Raw genomic sequence first — 16404 nt, forward strand, 5'->3', positions numbered from 1 at the left:
TCATTATTCTTTTAACTAAATGACATGAGGTCAGATTTTAGGGCCAACCAGTTGTAAAGCTGTAGTGTAGTGAAATTAACAAACTTTTTGTCTACCCATTGGCGACAGTATTATCTTCCTATTTGTTTACCTAGATAAAGAAGGTAAATTTTACATTACAAAACTCCTAAACTGTAGAGATTATCAGGGTGGTGTTATCTCCTGTCTACTCCATTTTACCACCTTTTGGCTTTTATTGTAGCGGGTACTCTGTTTTTTGCAAACATGTTTTTTATCAGTAAGTACTGATAATAGGTAAGTAGTGTCTGAATTGCTTGGAAAAGTCTTTAACAAGGTGACTAATAAGACTTTCAAGTGAAAGGCAAATCTTTAAAGCCAGCTCATAGCAGATACCTGTGAAAGAGAAGCATAAGTTTGTTCTCATGGTGCAAGGCTTTGAAAGTTTATTGGATAATACTGTATTAACTAAAGTCGGCTACATCTTTAGATTATTTTTTGACACCTTGCAATTGCTGGAAAGCTGGAAGTCAACCTTACCTAACCGTTTTTCCGTCTTCTGTTTGGGGATTCTGCCTCAGTGTCTTTCAAACACAGCTGAAAATAGGTTCTATAACAGTTCTAATGGAGTCAACCAATGACATCACTATAGCTTTGACTATAGTGTTTGTTACAGTTATGAGTCCTTGTGGCACCTTGTTTTTGCTGATATAGACTAACACGGCTACCACTCTGAAACCTGTTACAGCTATGTCCTTATGACCAGGAGGACCTGGTTTCCTTTCCTTAAACTTGGAAGGTGAAAATGGTTTACTCTTTAAAGAAAATACATATTTAAAGGCCCTGTCTTCCCACACAGAGGCTGCATTTGCCTAAGGAGCAGTAAACTCCAAGCTTTCACACACAATGTTTCCAAAAGTTGTTCTACCTGATAGCAGAGTTTGTCCTATGGTGGAAGCAAGAAGGAGTTCATCTCCCAGAAGCCAACAGAAATAGAGGTCACTTACTGTTGCAGTCCCTCCTGGACCCTTCTGCTTCTCCAGGCCCCTCTGGTCTTCTGAGTTGTTCAGTTTCTGTGAAAGTCCTGGTTGCTAGGGGATCCTTTGCTAGCCAGTGCTCTCGGACTGCAGAGTAAGTGAGCATTAGTGCTTGTGTGACCAGGCCATTAATTTGTGAATGGGACAGCTGCTTTCGGTAGCATTTCTCTCTCCCCCCCCCCCCCCCCCTCAGTATCCAGCTAAAGTTTCATTAAGTCAGTGGGCCTACTAGCAGTGTAGTTATTTGTATGTAGGTCTTTGCAGGATTGGACCCTAAAGCTACAGACCATTCTTTATTTCTTCAAATCATGGCACAGCATGTGTATCTACTGTTCTGGGATTCTCTGATCAAGTACTTTGTGAAGTAGCTTAATATCTTGTTGGTAAGATATAAGTATATCATAAATTGTGGAACCGTGATTCTGAATTTCTTCCCATTCACTTTTAAATGAGGCTTTTCATTTTACTGTGACAAGCAGCACTCCCCCCCCCCTCCCCCGCGCGCCCCAGGTAGGTGCTGGATTAAACAGGTCTGTTGATGCAGACAGACGCTAGGGCACCATTCTGGCATGGCACAGAACTCTGCTTGGATTGGAGTTGCCAGGGTCTTATCTGGAACCACCCCTAGTGACATATCCACTGCCAGGACTTAGTTTGACTTTCACTCTTCTCCAAGGGCTTGCAGAACACCTTACAGAGGTGGGGGGCTGGGGGGGGGGGAGATGGAAGCTCTTAGAGTTCAGATGTTCATGCCATGCTCCTTTGAAAGCTTCTATCTGTAAGTGAGACTTTATTTCAGAAACAGCACTCTGAACAAATTGTCTGATTTTGTGATGGAGGCTTTGTTCTGAGAGTTAAAAATACTGTGCTTGTTAACTTGTCCTCGTCACCTCGCTTGAAGCTACAACAGCTGTGTCTGACTGGCTAAGACAGAGATAGCAACTTTCGGTAGGGGGAACCTAGAAATGCTTTAATTTGTTTTTAATGACTTTTGAAATTAAGCAAAACATGGTGGTTGGGCTAACGCAGGGTTTGATATAGGATATAAATGTACTGTGTGGGTTGGGATGACATGATTAGTTCTGTTTCTTATTTATTATACTCACGCTCATTTCTTAATGCATCAACACAGGGATACGTGTAGGGCAAATTTTCCTTTGCTGAAATTCTTGGTTTTATCTTGAAGCTTTTTTTTCTTTTTTTACTGACATCTCCTGGTTAAATTGAGGTATATTACATATATCCATATTAAACTATTTTATAGTGATTATTTTTAACCAATATATTTGAAAGTCTCTTTTATGTATTTTGAACTTATAATTATCCTCTGAGCTTTTAACAGACAAACTGTGAAATCCTTTATTTCTGTGACCTTTGCAACTTCTAGATATTGCCTCTTTACATTTACCCTGCTTAGAGATATGGTGATAAAGTTTTCTAAACAATGTGTCCCCAAGTGAATAGGCATTCAAGCAAATCAACTTACGGCATTTTATTAAGCCAAGACTCCTGCAAAAGCCACCGCCAGAGCTTAATAATTATTTACTGAATGCGCTCAGGTCATGAGAGAGGTTTTCATTAAGATGGAAAAGCATTATGTTCAGCAGCTTGTGAAGGTGTGTTTTAAAGACTGGAAGAAAAAAAATGGAAAAATACTAAATAGTACACAACTGTTTAATAGAATTTTTAATTTAAAAAAATCCATGCATAACTGTAGGTTAAAGATAATTGCATTCTGTAAAGTCCTTCTGTTTCAACAATTAATTGATCATTTGTGAGACTTTTTTGTCTCTATAAAAACTGATTTTGATTTACCTGCTGATTTTCCCCCCCATCTCCCTCCCCCCCCCCCCCCCCCCCCGCAAACTGGCTTTTTGTAAGATTCTTTAGTCCCGCAACTGCTGAGAATACACCCAGGTGCATCCCACTATAGAACACACCCGTTTTGCTGCGTACTGAACTGAGAGTACATCCAACTGTTTGATGGACTTCTAAATGGTGTAGTTGGAGGAGAGCAGCTCAGAGCAAGTGTAGTTTGGGATGAACACAGAAAACATTGGTGGGGGAAATGGGGAGGAGGATGTGTTTCTGTCAGCAGCAAAGTAGGCTGCTTGCTATTGCACTTATCTCCATGAGCCCTTCACTTTCAAATGTGGAAAATTTCAGTTTCCTGCTTCAAAGCAGCAGGAAATGTATGGTGTATGTGGACCTATATCAAACATTATAAGAGTAATTCTGTCAGGTTTACTGCGCTGTCCTTGGCAGGAAAGGATGTTACAGAGTGCCAAGATTCCCCCCCCCCTTCCCCCATATTGGTACTTTAAGCCATGGCAGCCAATAGAATTGCGGAGTGAAGTGTCACTATAACCCACAATCAATTGTTAAGTTTTAGGAATGAAGTGCTACAGGGGAACCTGTAATAATTTGTTGTGTACACTCTCCTAACTCCATCTTTTCTCCCTTATTTTAACTTTTGTAATGTGCTTCCTTATTTTTTTTTCCATGGGATATCCTTCGGTATGGTGAATAGCAAAATGTGAGTGTAGTTAAGTAGTGCAAAGTCGGTCTGAAATCTTAAATCTGGATTTTTTTCCTCTGTGTAGAGAGACTGAAACCTGTATCAATATAAATTAATTTGTGGTGCTGAAGTTTTTAATTAATCAAAAACAGAAATCTCTGAGCCACATGAATGGGAAAGTTTTATCAGTTCTCTTCTGATAACACCTGTGGCTCAAAAAAAATAACATAAAAATTTCCAGATTGAAATGAATGTTTCTTATTTCTACTTTGGATCTCAATTTAAATGTGAATATTCACTTATGTGCTGTACCGACTAGGAACACAAGTCACTCTCTATATAAATCAGTGTGAACTGGTTAAATGCAAGACTTTGAATGCAAATTTTTCTAACTGTGCATTTTCTCTTACCTCTGGGCCTCATAAGGACATTGATCTCAGTAGATTTCTTGGAATGTTGAATCTTTGTGCTTGACCATCTCTGTTGCTTCTGTTGGCTTGATTTTTTTTTTTTTTTTTTTTTTTTTTTGTGTGTACATTAAAAGTTTTGGCTAGGCTGATCTCCTGACTAAACCTTTAATGCTGTACTGCTTTGTCGTCACAGACACATATGGTGGCAAGTGGCCTAACTTTTTGTGTGTTCTCACTCCACTTAAATAGTTGAGCTTTAGTAAGATTTTCTCAGACACTTGAGGTTCTTGAAAGCCCTATCATTGTTGTCCAGGCTTATAAAGGAGTAATAACTTCCTGGTAAGCAAATTTTGTCTGATCTATATCCCCAAATATGATAATAGTAAGTCTAGTAACCTATGCTTATTTTCTGAGCTGTTGCCCTCTGCAGTAGTCTTCTCCCTTGGTAGAGTAATGTGGCAGGGATCACATTTTAGCATTTTTAATACCTTCATTTAAAGCTCTATCCCTTCTTTTATCCGGAAGAGTGTGGAGTCACATTTTAGGATGGAAATATACTAATCTGCTCATTTTGTGGCCTTGTCATTGCATCTTTTCTATGTAGATCTCTTAAGGTTCATATTTCTTTGTTTCTGTCAATCAGATGCTTATTTGAAGTACTGTCAAACTCTGGAAGCTCAAGAGCTACCCCCAAATTAGCCAGCCAGTCTGGAGCTATTGCAGAACAGAGTATTGTGCAGAATAATGATTTTATCCCCTGCATTCCAAACACATCCAGTTCTTGGACATTACAGCAAGAACAGGTTGTTTTCTAATTCCTTGGCTTAGAACATATTAAGCCCTGTTGATCCAAACTTTAAATAGGAAGGGATATTGTAAATATCATCATAGAATATCAGGGTTGAAAGGGACCTTAGGAGGTCATCTAGTCGAACCCGCTGCTCAAAAGAGGACTAATCCCCAACTAAATCATCCCAGTCAGGGCTTTGTCAAACCTGACCTTAAAAACCTCTAAGGATGGAGATTCCACCATCTCCCTAGGTAACACATTCCAGTGCTTCACCACCCTCCTAGTGAAATAGTTTTTCTGAATATCCAACCTAAACTTCCCCCACTGCAACTTGAGACCATTAGTCCTCTTCTGTCATCTGTTACCACTGAGAACAGTCTAGATCCATCCTCTTTGGAACCCCCTTGCAGGGGCAAGGAGGAGCCCTTCCAAACTTATGCGCTCTAGCTCTTTTGACACAAAACCCTCTGCTTGCTTGGCTTTGAGTTCAATTACAAACTCAGAACTCTATACCTGTTTTGCCTAGTGGTTCAAGGAAAGTGGTGGACCTGTTTTGAGCTCTGTTTTGAGCCAAGACTGATATGGTGTGGGTGGCTTCCACCCAAACAACCGAGCATTTCAACCTGGAAAAGGGGAAAAACTTGGGTGCAGGGGGGTAAATCCAGTGCCAAATGTAAGTATTAGTGTGTGAAACAAGTATGAGGGAAAAATTACAGCATCTCTGTGAATTTTAACCATTGAGTTTCATACAACTCTGCTTCAGACAGTTCATAGGATCAGCAAAACAAATGAAAAAATGAACAGTGAAGAAAGTTTGGGCTTGTCACTTTTCTCGCTAATCAAAAATTATGGGACAAACTGGAAAACAAAGGTGTTACATTAAGGTATCACTTTTACCACATTCACTACATAAAAATAAAGATTGTTTCGAGACTTTAGTTGATTACTCCCATTTTCCACAAGTCATCCAGAGGTGATGGCTGCAGCTTGGATCTCCTATACCATCAAAATTGTTGAATGGCTGTTATATCTGTGAAGGACATCCTTGCATTTCTTGACCATGTCTTCAAGAATACTGTGAATGTCTCCCACCTTGTTGTGACATACATATATTGAACATTTGGATTGCAGTGTAAACGCTTTGGGTTATCAGTTGTGTGCCACACTAGACAAAAGACATAGGAGGTTTTATGTCATATAAACACGGAATACTAACTGAAAATGAGGACCTTATTTTTCAAGAATTTAGATTTATTTGTTTATTTATTTATCTGTATTACTGTAGCGCTGAGAAGCCCTAGTCATGGACCAGGATCACCTTGTGCTAGGTGCTGTATAAATGGAAACAATAAGTGTGTCGGTCCATATTTATTTTAAACATAATTACTGTGGGTCTTAATAAAAAACTTTAGATTGAAGAGACATGGATGAGTAAAACTTGGCCCATAATTTAGGTTTGCAACAATAGGTTTTTTTTGTAAAATCTAAGGTCTACAGGAATATTTTCATAACTCTTTATTAGAAGTTTCTTTGGAAATATTTTAAACAAACAAAAGAATCCAACCTAAATTAGTGTTTGCAACCAAGACCATTCAAAATGCTGTTGGCACTTAAGAACCTGCAAGCCAAATTAGACAGTTTCTAGTTAGTCAGTCTGTATTATTTTTGTTTTTGTTTGAGCTGAGACACACACAAAGACCTAAACCAACTGTGTAAATAGCGAAAGGTAAAGTAGGCTCTGAAAATGTTTGGTTTTAATAATCTGATGTTAGTAACGTGGTAAAGAAATTTGGGTTTTTAGAACAATGCGATTTAAAAACAAAACAAAAAACTGGCCAGTGTCCTTTTTTTGATACAATAATGACCATTTACATTATGAGAGGTTTCAGAGTAGCAGCCGTATTTGTCTGTATCTGCAAAAAGAAAAGAAGTACTTGTGGCACCTTAGAAACTAACAGATTTATTTCAGCATAAGCTTTCGTGATGCAGCCGATGAAGTGAGCTGTAGCTCACGAAAGCTTATGCTGAAATAAATTTGTTAGTTTCTAAGGTGCCACAAGTACTCCTTTTCTTTTTGTATCCACATTATGGGTAACATGTATAGTCATTCAAATCTTCCATCCTTCCATACAGACAGAAAACTCCATTTGGACTGTATTCATTAAAAAACTGTCGTCAGTAATTTCTCTGGGGCTCTAAATAGCAAATAAAAAGTCAGGCATTTTATGGTTCTTCAGAGTTACATTTGATACTCAGATGTATTTGTTGTACTACTAACTGACCTAACTACTTCCGGACTGAAGTACGCTTGTTAGAATATTGATAACCAATTTAATGATTTGTCAGTTTAACAGATGGGTTGGTTGGTCAGTTTCAGTAGGTGGAATTTAATGAAATCGCCTCCTGCATTTGCAGAAAGATCCTAAATCTCATTGTTTATCAAAATAGAATTTACTGTGTCACAGAGCTTTCCTACTGCAGAGTTAAACAATTCGTTGGTTACACAAGAGTCTACAAGAGGTTAGTTCTCATGCTGTTGTATGGGCAGCCTAGTGGCCACTAACTGCATTATGCGCCTCCCTGATGTTCTGTCGGGAGCCAAATCTGGAAAAGGTAGACCAGTTGAATTAGTCTGAATCAATGCCTGGGCATGATGTTCTGCTGACAGAAATGCAATCTGGGTGAGATTTAAAGTTGAGGTCCCAAACATTGTGTGGTTAACAATCCCATCACACACACTCTTCACAAGAGTAAGGGTGTTGCCCCAGTGTCTTGGCTAGTTCCCATGTGGGCTGCCATGTTCTGCACTAGCAGAAGTCTGTAGCTGACCTTCTGGGGTAGACCCAATGGGGGCGGGAGCCGGGAGATAATCACAGTTGGAAGTGGCAATTGTGGTAAAGTGCATATCAAGAAGAGAAGGTTGCAATGTTCCTGGTCACTGACAGTGGCCATTCCTGCCACCTGGGATTTCCAAAGAGGCCCTAGATTGTGAATTTTCTTGAGGGGGCATGCTGATCCTTTGCCAGGGAATGTACAATCTTTGAATTCAGTCCACATTGAGTTTCACTCAATCCAGTCTCGTCCAGGCCTCTAGCTTGGACAGCTGGGTCTGATGGAAGAAGACCTAGGATTGGACAGTCCATCCCACAGAGGGCACGGCAGCCCAAACGATCTTGTAACGACCACGGGTGGCCCCATGTACCGTGTTGTACAAAACAAAAAAGCGACTGAACCTAACCCACTAATAGCGAGCACTCAGGGAAGGGTTAATAGGAGGATCCAATGCATCTATTAAAAATAATCTCTCTTCTCTAGCTGCCTCATTTGCCACTTGCCTGACTGCCTTTGGCTCATGAAGGGGAATCCCTGTTGGAGAAGGAGCAGCAGCAGTTTAGGAAAGGGCCAACTTTGCCTCTTTGTGCTGATTAAAAAAAGGGGGCAAATGAGTGTCAACCTTTACTTTTTAAAAGCACCTCTCCCCTTTCTCTCTTGCACATGACAGGCCAGAGGGGCCAAGGCCATATGCCATAAAGTAACAAGGGGCAGCTGTGCTTAGTGTCTGGACAGATGGAGCAGCTCTGTGTAGCCCCCACCAGCTGCATCTATAGCTGACCCCTCCTCCTTGCAGAAGGAAGAGCAACTGACTCCATGATAGGTTTCAGAGTAACAGCCGTGTTAGTCTGTATTCGCAAAAAGAAAAGGAGTACTTGTGGCACCTTAGAGACTAACCAATTTATTTGAGCATGAGCTTTCGTGAGCTACAGCTCACTTCATCGGATGCATACCGTGGAAACTGCAGCAGACTTTATATACACACAGAGAATATGAAACAATACCTCCTCCCACCCCACTGTCCTGCTGGTAATAGCTTATCTAAAGTGATCATCAGGTTGGGCCATTTCCAGCACAAATCCAGGTTTTCTCACCCTCCACCCCCCCACACAAATTCACTCTCCTGCTGGTGATAGCCCATCCAAAGTGACAACTCTTTACACAATGTGCATGATAATCAAGTTGGGCCATTTCCTGCACAAATCCAGGTTCTCTCACCCCCTCACCCGCCTCCCAAAAACCACACACACAAACTCACTCTCCTGCTGGTAATAGCTCATCCAAAGTGACCACTCTCCCTACAATGTGCATGATAATCAAGGTGGGCCATTTCCAGCACAAATCCAGGTTTTCTCACACACCCCCCACCCCCATACACACACAAACTCACTCTCCTGCTGGTAATAGCTCATCCAAACTGACCATTATTATCATGATTATCATGCACATTGTAGGGAGAGTGGTCACTTTGGATGAGCTATTACCAGCAGGAGAGTGAGTTTGTGTGTGTGGTTTTTGGGAGGCGGGTGAGGGGGTGAGAGAACCTGGATTTGTGCAGGAAATGGCCCAACTTGATTATCATGCACATTGTGTAAAGAGTTGTCACTTTGGATGGGCTATCACCAGCAGGAGAGTGAATTTGTGTGGGGGGGTGGAGGGTGAGAAAACCTGGATTTGTGCTGGAAATGGCCCAACCTGATGATCACTTTAGATAAGCTATTACCAGCAGGACAGTGGGGTGGGAGGAGGTATTGTTTCATATTCTCTGTGTGTATATAAAGTCTGCTGCAGTTTCCACGGTATGCATCCGATGAAGTGAGCTGTAGCTCACGAAAGCTCATGCTCAAATAAATTGGTTAGTCTCTAAGGTGCCAAAGTACTCCTTTTCTTTTTGACTCCATGATGTAGTCTTCTCCCTTCACGGGCTCCACATCACCTGTATGATAGCAGACGATTAATTAAGTTCTTCTTGACCCCTGAAGGGTGAGGAGGTAATTGTAATGCAAGTACTTCATTTGCTCTTTTGCAGGACAGAGGCTGCTGCCAGAGCTTCTAGTCTGAAGACTCTAGGTTTGGCCAGTTTTAGTATCTTTATCTGAGTACATAGCTGTCAGTAGTAAAAATGTGAGGAGGGTAAGTTTGTACTAAAGGAAGTAGTAGATCCAATATGTAATATTTTTCTCATATAAGTTTCATTTAGGCCAAAAGAAAAGGAGGACTTGTGGCACCTTAGAGACTAACAAATTTATTTGAACGTAAGCTTTCATGAGCTACAGCTCACTAATGCATCCGATGAAGTGAGCTGTAGCTCACAAAAGCTTATGCTCAAATAAATTTGTTAGTTTCTAAGGTGCCTCAAGTTCTCCATTTCTTTTTACGAATACAGACTAACACGGTTGCTACTCTGAAACCTGTCATATGGGCCAAGTTACTCAACTGGAAAAGGGAGTCATAGCAGAAAGCTTCTCAACTTCACAGCTTCCATTGGTGCATGCTCACTAACCGAATCCTGTCAGTTTTAGGAGTAACGAAACTAGATTGGCTACCTCCATTATGTAACCAGTTTGTGCATGAATTAAAACTGAGCTACACATCTGCTTAGCTCACTAAATTCTTCTGCTGCTAAATTTGTTTCTGGCTTCTTCTTCGTATTAAGGATGAACAGAACATTCTGTAATCTCAAGGGTTTGTTCTTTCCCTCTCATCTGGCCCACCAGATCTGATGTTTTGGATGTGAAAAAGATCAGGCTCCTTTTGTTTTTCCTTGATGGCATTTGTGTTAGGAATATACTCTCGGATTTTCTATTGCCAAGTCAGTCACACACACAACTCTGTATTTTCAGCAGACCAGAAAGTTGAAGAGACCTATAAGATCAACAGACTTAGTCAGAGATCGGCTGAGTTTGCCTCCAGGTTATCTTTACCTGAACAAAATCATTTCTGAGGAAGGAATGAACTTTTTTTTTTTTTTTTTTGAGAGAGAGAGAGAGAGAGAACACAAAATCGTAGAATCATAGGATCATAGGACATGAAGAGACCTTGTGAGGTCTTCTAGTCCAGTCTTCTGCACTCATGGCAGGGGAATGTTAAAGTTATCAAATGAATTGCCATTAAAGACGATGGGCCTGCTCCTGCACCCATTGAAATAAATGACAAAACAGAGACGTCTCTCCCCACATGGCATGCTGGCATAGCTGAGAGCAGCAGAGGTCCTTGAGCTGTGGCCTCGTTGGGGTAAATGAGGAGGGGTTGCTGGCAGGCCATTCTTCGCAAAAGCCCTACAGCTTCAAAATTCACTTCCCCCTCTTTTGGTTCAAAATGGCTTTCATCTGAACTTCAGGGCATGTTGCAAGGCTCATCTAACCCCCTCCCTTCCACCTCATGACCTTTGAAAAAGGGGAAGAATGGAGGGGTAAATTGTTTTGAGGAGGGATTGGAGTGGAATATCTATTGGCTAAACATGGTATGTACTTGTAAAGTCTGCCAAGGATGCCTAGAGCATATGCATGGGCACCCTCTTTAGCATGTCTATAAACCTAAATAAAATGTCCATTGACTTGAACAGGAGTGGGATCGATCCTTGGTTTTTGCGGCTGAAATGGTATTTCAGCTCTAACCTGTAGCTATTGTAGTAAGCAACCATTTAAATAGAACCTTTCTGCAGTCTGGAAATGTGTGAATGTCTTTTAAAAGCTATTCCAAACTTTAACAAAGTTAAAGAACACTGTGATGGGTTTAGGATGTGAGAATACTTCAACTGTTAATTGAGAGGCTCTTTTTGTGAGTATCACAGTCAATGACTTGTCTTGAGCAGCTAATTAGTACGATTATTCCACAGCTGCATTAGTTTCACCACAAAGGTTTTCTCTTGTTTTATCAAAAGGATCAGTCTCTCTGGGAATGTTTCAACCTGACAGGCCTTAAATAGCAACACAGTCTCTTCCCCCCCACCACTTTTTCCTTAAAAAAAAAAAAAAAAAAAAAAATGTGCGCTGTGGAAAATCTGGGTTTAATATTATTTAAACAAAATAACCCCTTTCCTTTGTTATTCCTACTGTGAACAATTTAATTTTAGTGGACTCGTTCTAAACATCGCTTGCCAGATTTGCTGGAGAGCTCAGCTCCCACTGAGAGCAATGGAAACTATTGGGTGTTGAGCACCGGAGGATCACATTTCTCAATAGGAGATGTTGGGTGCTGAGCACTTCTGAAAATCTGGCCCTTTACCTATGCAATGATGTTTCTTTACTGGAACGTCTGCACTTTAATGTGTTAATGTAGTTCCTGTCATTTGAAAGCAAGTGATGCAAATAAGCATCATACATTTTAAATTGTAATGGGCATAATACCGTTTAATTTTTGTGTGATTAATGCTGGTTGATTAACATTTAATCTAATAGGAAAAGTGTGTTTTGCAGCTGAGATTTCTGTTGGGAGGTGTTGGGATCTGGTTCTTAATAAGAAGTCAGACACTGCAGGTGTTAGTGCTCTTTGTTTCTGACTTCAATAGAAGTTATGGCTTTTGAAAATCCCAGTCCTACTGTATGCACTCTGCATACGCTGTGGGTTTGATCCTACACCGATCAACTGCAAAGGTGCAGGTTCAAGCAACAAATCCATGTCTGTACTGGGGAGGGGGCTGGGGGTGTGTGTGTGTATACATACCTAAAAGGCGCTTTGCTGTCTTGTATGGATGCATTGTTTCTGTAATATTATCTGTTCTTAACTGCTGAGTAACTTTTAACCATCTACAAAATGCACTTGCCTACCTTTCATAGAAGTGCTGCTCAGTGGTTTTAAATTATTTTGTGTGGTTCTTGGATTGAAGACACCATAGCAATAGTGGTTATTTTTTTATTAAGGTTCCATTTTTAAAAGGCTTTTAATGACTGATTAATTGGCTATTGTAGATTGCTATAGCATGCAAGAGGTCAATAGGTGGCATATATCCACTTAAAACACCTTCTACTGATGTCATCATATGACATACCGCATACTATATATAATTACTGTAAAACACACAACATCTATTATTCGTTTATTAACTCTTTCATAAATATATTCATAAATTCATAAATATCAGGTAACCATGTTAGTCTGTATCCACAAAAACAAGGAGTTTGGTGGCACCTTCAAAAACTAACAGATTTATTTGGGCATAAGCTTTCATGGGTAAAAAACCACTTATGCATTTGAAGAAGTGGTATTTGAAGAAGTGGTTTTTTACCCACGAAAGCTTATGCCCAAATAAATCTGTTAGTTTTTGAAGGTGCCACCAAACTCCTTGTTGTTTTTTATTCATAAATAGAATCTCAATATAAAGTGTGACTAATAATTATAGCAAATCTAAATATGCATGCCATCATACAGCATAGTAGTTGGAAAAAATCAGCACAAATAAAAATATTTTACAATATGTTTTGTTGTCTATTTTAAAAAAAAAAAAGTCATATGTGAAATGGATCAAAATGGGAATGAACTAGAAACCACAAACTTTCTTATCCTCCCAAAGTTGTCCTTGGTCAAGTATCTGTTTGATTATAGTCCTTGGTAGGTGGGATATAAAATGAACAGGTTGGATAATATTAACCTGCACTGAGTCTGCCTTTTACACTTTTGATTGTGTCACTTGTTAAGGAAAAAACAAATATTGTGTCCTCTTCAAATATCTTGTCTTCAACTTTTCCAGTTACTTTTTTTCTTTCTCTTTCTCTCTGTCTGCTTTTCCTGTCATTATGTATGTAAAATATGGGATTTGTATTAATCATTCTGTTGTGAGCAAAGAATGGGCCAGATCATTCCATCTGTGGAAAACCTGCATTGCAGAGGGCCCCTCGCCGCTACTCCCATATACCCTTCACTTCCCCTCAGAGCATGGATCCTTTGCAAGCTGTTGCTATGGGTTGCCCTGCCTGCACCCACATCTCACTCCTCACTTCAGGCCTGCTAGTGCCCTCAAGGTGAGTTGATACTGTCACAAGTGGTGTTCGCAGCTGAAGAGAGTGCTACTAGCAAATCTGCTAGAACTCTAATGTGGTGCAAGGGGCCACTGCCCCAAACCACCCTTGAACACCAAGTTAGTGTGGAGGGGTTTCCATGTGCTCTCGGGAATGTGTGGTAGAACTCTAGCCACAGGATTCAACCTCAGTGGTTCTGGGAATCCTCCCTGACCCCCAATGCCTACGTAAAGAGTTGTGTAAAGTTCGGTTAAACTTAAGATGCTAAATACATTCTTTTTGATTTTTAATTAATAAAAGCATTGCCACTGTAAATAGGAGTATGAAAGAAATACAGCATCCCGTTGAGCCCTGTTGTAGCAGAGTGGTCACTTTAGATAAGCTATTACCAGCAGGAGAGTGAGTTTGTGTGTGGGGGGGGGGGGGGGGTGAGAAACCCTGGATTTGTGCTGGAAATGGCCCAACTTGATTATCATAGACATTGTAAGGAGAGAGATCACTTTAGATAAGCTATTACCAGCAGGAGAGTGGGGTGGGAGGAGGTATTTTTTCATGCTTTTTGTGTGTATATAATAAGATCTTCTACACTTTCCACAGCATGCATCCGATGAAGTGAGCTGTAGCTCACGAAAGCTTATACTCAAATAAATTGGTTAGTCTCTAAGGTGCCACAAGTACTCCTTTTCTTTTTGCGAATACAGACTAACACGGCTGTTATTCTGAAACCTGTAATTCTATTGGATGTTAATGAGCATTAGACTTATAAAACTTAAAATTTCCCTCTTTGCTGCTAGAGATCAACATTGAAAATAATGGCTAGATGTAATCAGGTTAATTTGGCTTCTAAGGACCTAAAGTAGATCAGCTCCAAATTCCAATTTACCCTGGGCAGCATATCATTACTTATTCTCTTATGTGTGAGAGCCACTTTGTTTCACGCTTAACGTAACTCTGCAATCGCAGTAAATAATTATTCTAACCAGGGAAGCTGAGATGTCTGTGGTTTTGGTCTTCCCACAGCAGTTCCGAGCATCCTGGAGCTTCCAAGCCTCCCCTAAGCTCCTCCAGTATGACATCACGGATTTTGTTACGACAGCAGCTCATGCGTGAGCAGATGCAGGAGCAAGAGCGTCGAGAGCAACAACAGAAGCAGCAAGCAGCCCAGTTCATGCAGCAGAGAGTACCACTCAGTCAGACACCAGCCATCAACGTCAGCATCCCCTGTAACCTGCCCCCTCCTACCCAGGTGCCAATGGAAGTCCTCAAGGTAAGTGAGTGTGACTTTGTTCGAGTTCACTGGCTCTCATACTTGTCTAAACATAGTCTATTTAATAGTGACACGGTTACTGATGTTCATGGCAACTAAACTTCACAAATAAGCTGCAGGGTCTGGTTTCATTTTTAGCTTTAACTCAGTGTCCCAGTACCAGAGAAGAATGAGAAGTTTTTAATTTGTTCTCAGATGCAAGCTTTAGTTGCAAAATTAACACATTTTTTGTTTGAAAATGTCTTTCACGTATTTGAAGATTCCCTCTTAAAATAATTAATATTTCAAACCAGACTTCCATTTAGAACAAGTTAATTTCTGTTCAATAATTTTTTGTTTTAAATACTGAATCAAAATCCATGACAAAAGATCTTCTCAAAAGGACTTAATCTGGAATACGGGTGAGTTTCCAGTCTCTTGCAACTAGCCATTGTAATCCTTTTTTGCTCAAATGTTTTGACGGCTGTTAGTAGCTTTTGGGTTCCTTGTTAGATTAGAAACTGTAGGAGCTTGTTAGTAGCCTGCTGCCGGAGACTATGTAGCTTGCTAATTACCGAGAAAAACTATAACAAGAACAGACTTAGTTTCACACGTGTTGAGTAAGTTGAGATAGAGTAGTGTAGCGTGAAATGCCTTGTTAAAAGAACATACAACATGATTGAAAATAAATGAAATAATGCGACATCAAAGTAAAATTAAGTATTTGCATACTTATTCTGCTTTATCTACCACATGCAACTCCTTCTTAGTTTTATTTTTATTACAGTATGAAGGTTAGTAACTCTTTCTGGCCAATAAGCAAACTGTAAACCAGTAAATTCAATTGAAGTTGGTTACAATAGAATATTTTCAGAGCATGGTGTATTGCTGGCATTTTTGTGTGCCAACTCCATTTTAAGATTTATTTTAACAATACTTTGGTAGATTTAAAGCAAACTGTGTACGCTTGGGGTATCCCGCATCCGATGAAGTGAGCTGTAGCTCACAAAAGCTTATGCTCAAATAAATTGGTTAGTCTCTAAGGTGCCACTAGTCCTCCTTTTAAGTTTTGTATAGGTATTTTTGTTTATCGTTACTACATTATCACTTACAGTGGTGTTAGCATTGTTAAATAAAAAGAATGGTAAAAATGCCATTATTGGAGTTCTGCAAAAAGTAAATAAGATGCGATTTGAGTACAGCATTTATATGTTTTCGCCGTGAGGAGGAAGGACATTAAAGAAGGTATCTGAATTTTGATTCAGGCTCTAATTTTCTGACTCTTCCCCCTAATACAGAAGCTATTAAAATGAACAAAGAATAATTTATTTTCCAGTCAAACATTTGTGATGAAGAAACTTACTGAATTTCTTGCTAAATGCTATAGTGTAATTTTAATGTACACCTAGCTGATCGGTGTAAACTGTAATGTGAAATATTCTTCTATTCAGAATACACTTGAATTAACAAGGAAATGATGATGCATTCAGAGTCTCAGTGAAAGAGCTTTATTTCCGAATCTCCCACTGGGTATGTGTAATGTTTTCTACCACCTTTTGGCATTTAATTATAGCAACATATTTGGCTTATTTCTTCTAAATTTGACCACTACTGGAA

General features: G+C 39.9%; 1 protein-coding gene across 15 annotated transcripts in view; it reads left to right on the forward strand.

The window, feature by feature from the left end:
- Positions 1-16404, forward strand: part of MITF (melanocyte inducing transcription factor) — a 245109-nt gene that overhangs the window by 161609 nt on the left and 67096 nt on the right. For 9 of the 15 annotated variants that reach the window (XM_048859195.2, XM_048859187.2, XM_048859188.2 and 6 more), the window contains one exon: positions 14562-14808. In XM_048859195.2, coding sequence (XP_048715152.1) covers positions 14611-14808 — 198 coding nt within the window. In that variant the 5' untranslated portion in view covers positions 14562-14610. Of the gene's footprint in view, positions 1-1738; positions 1813-1892; positions 1983-13522; positions 13545-14561; positions 14809-16404 lie in introns of those variants that run through there. The other 6 variants (XM_048859190.2, XM_048859191.2, XM_048859200.2 and 3 more) reach the window with 4 other exon arrangements.

This window comes from Caretta caretta, chromosome 7 (genome assembly GCF_965140235.1).
Source record: "Caretta caretta isolate rCarCar2 chromosome 7, rCarCar1.hap1, whole genome shotgun sequence".
NCBI classification, from domain to species: Eukaryota; Metazoa; Chordata; order Testudines; family Cheloniidae; genus Caretta; species Caretta caretta.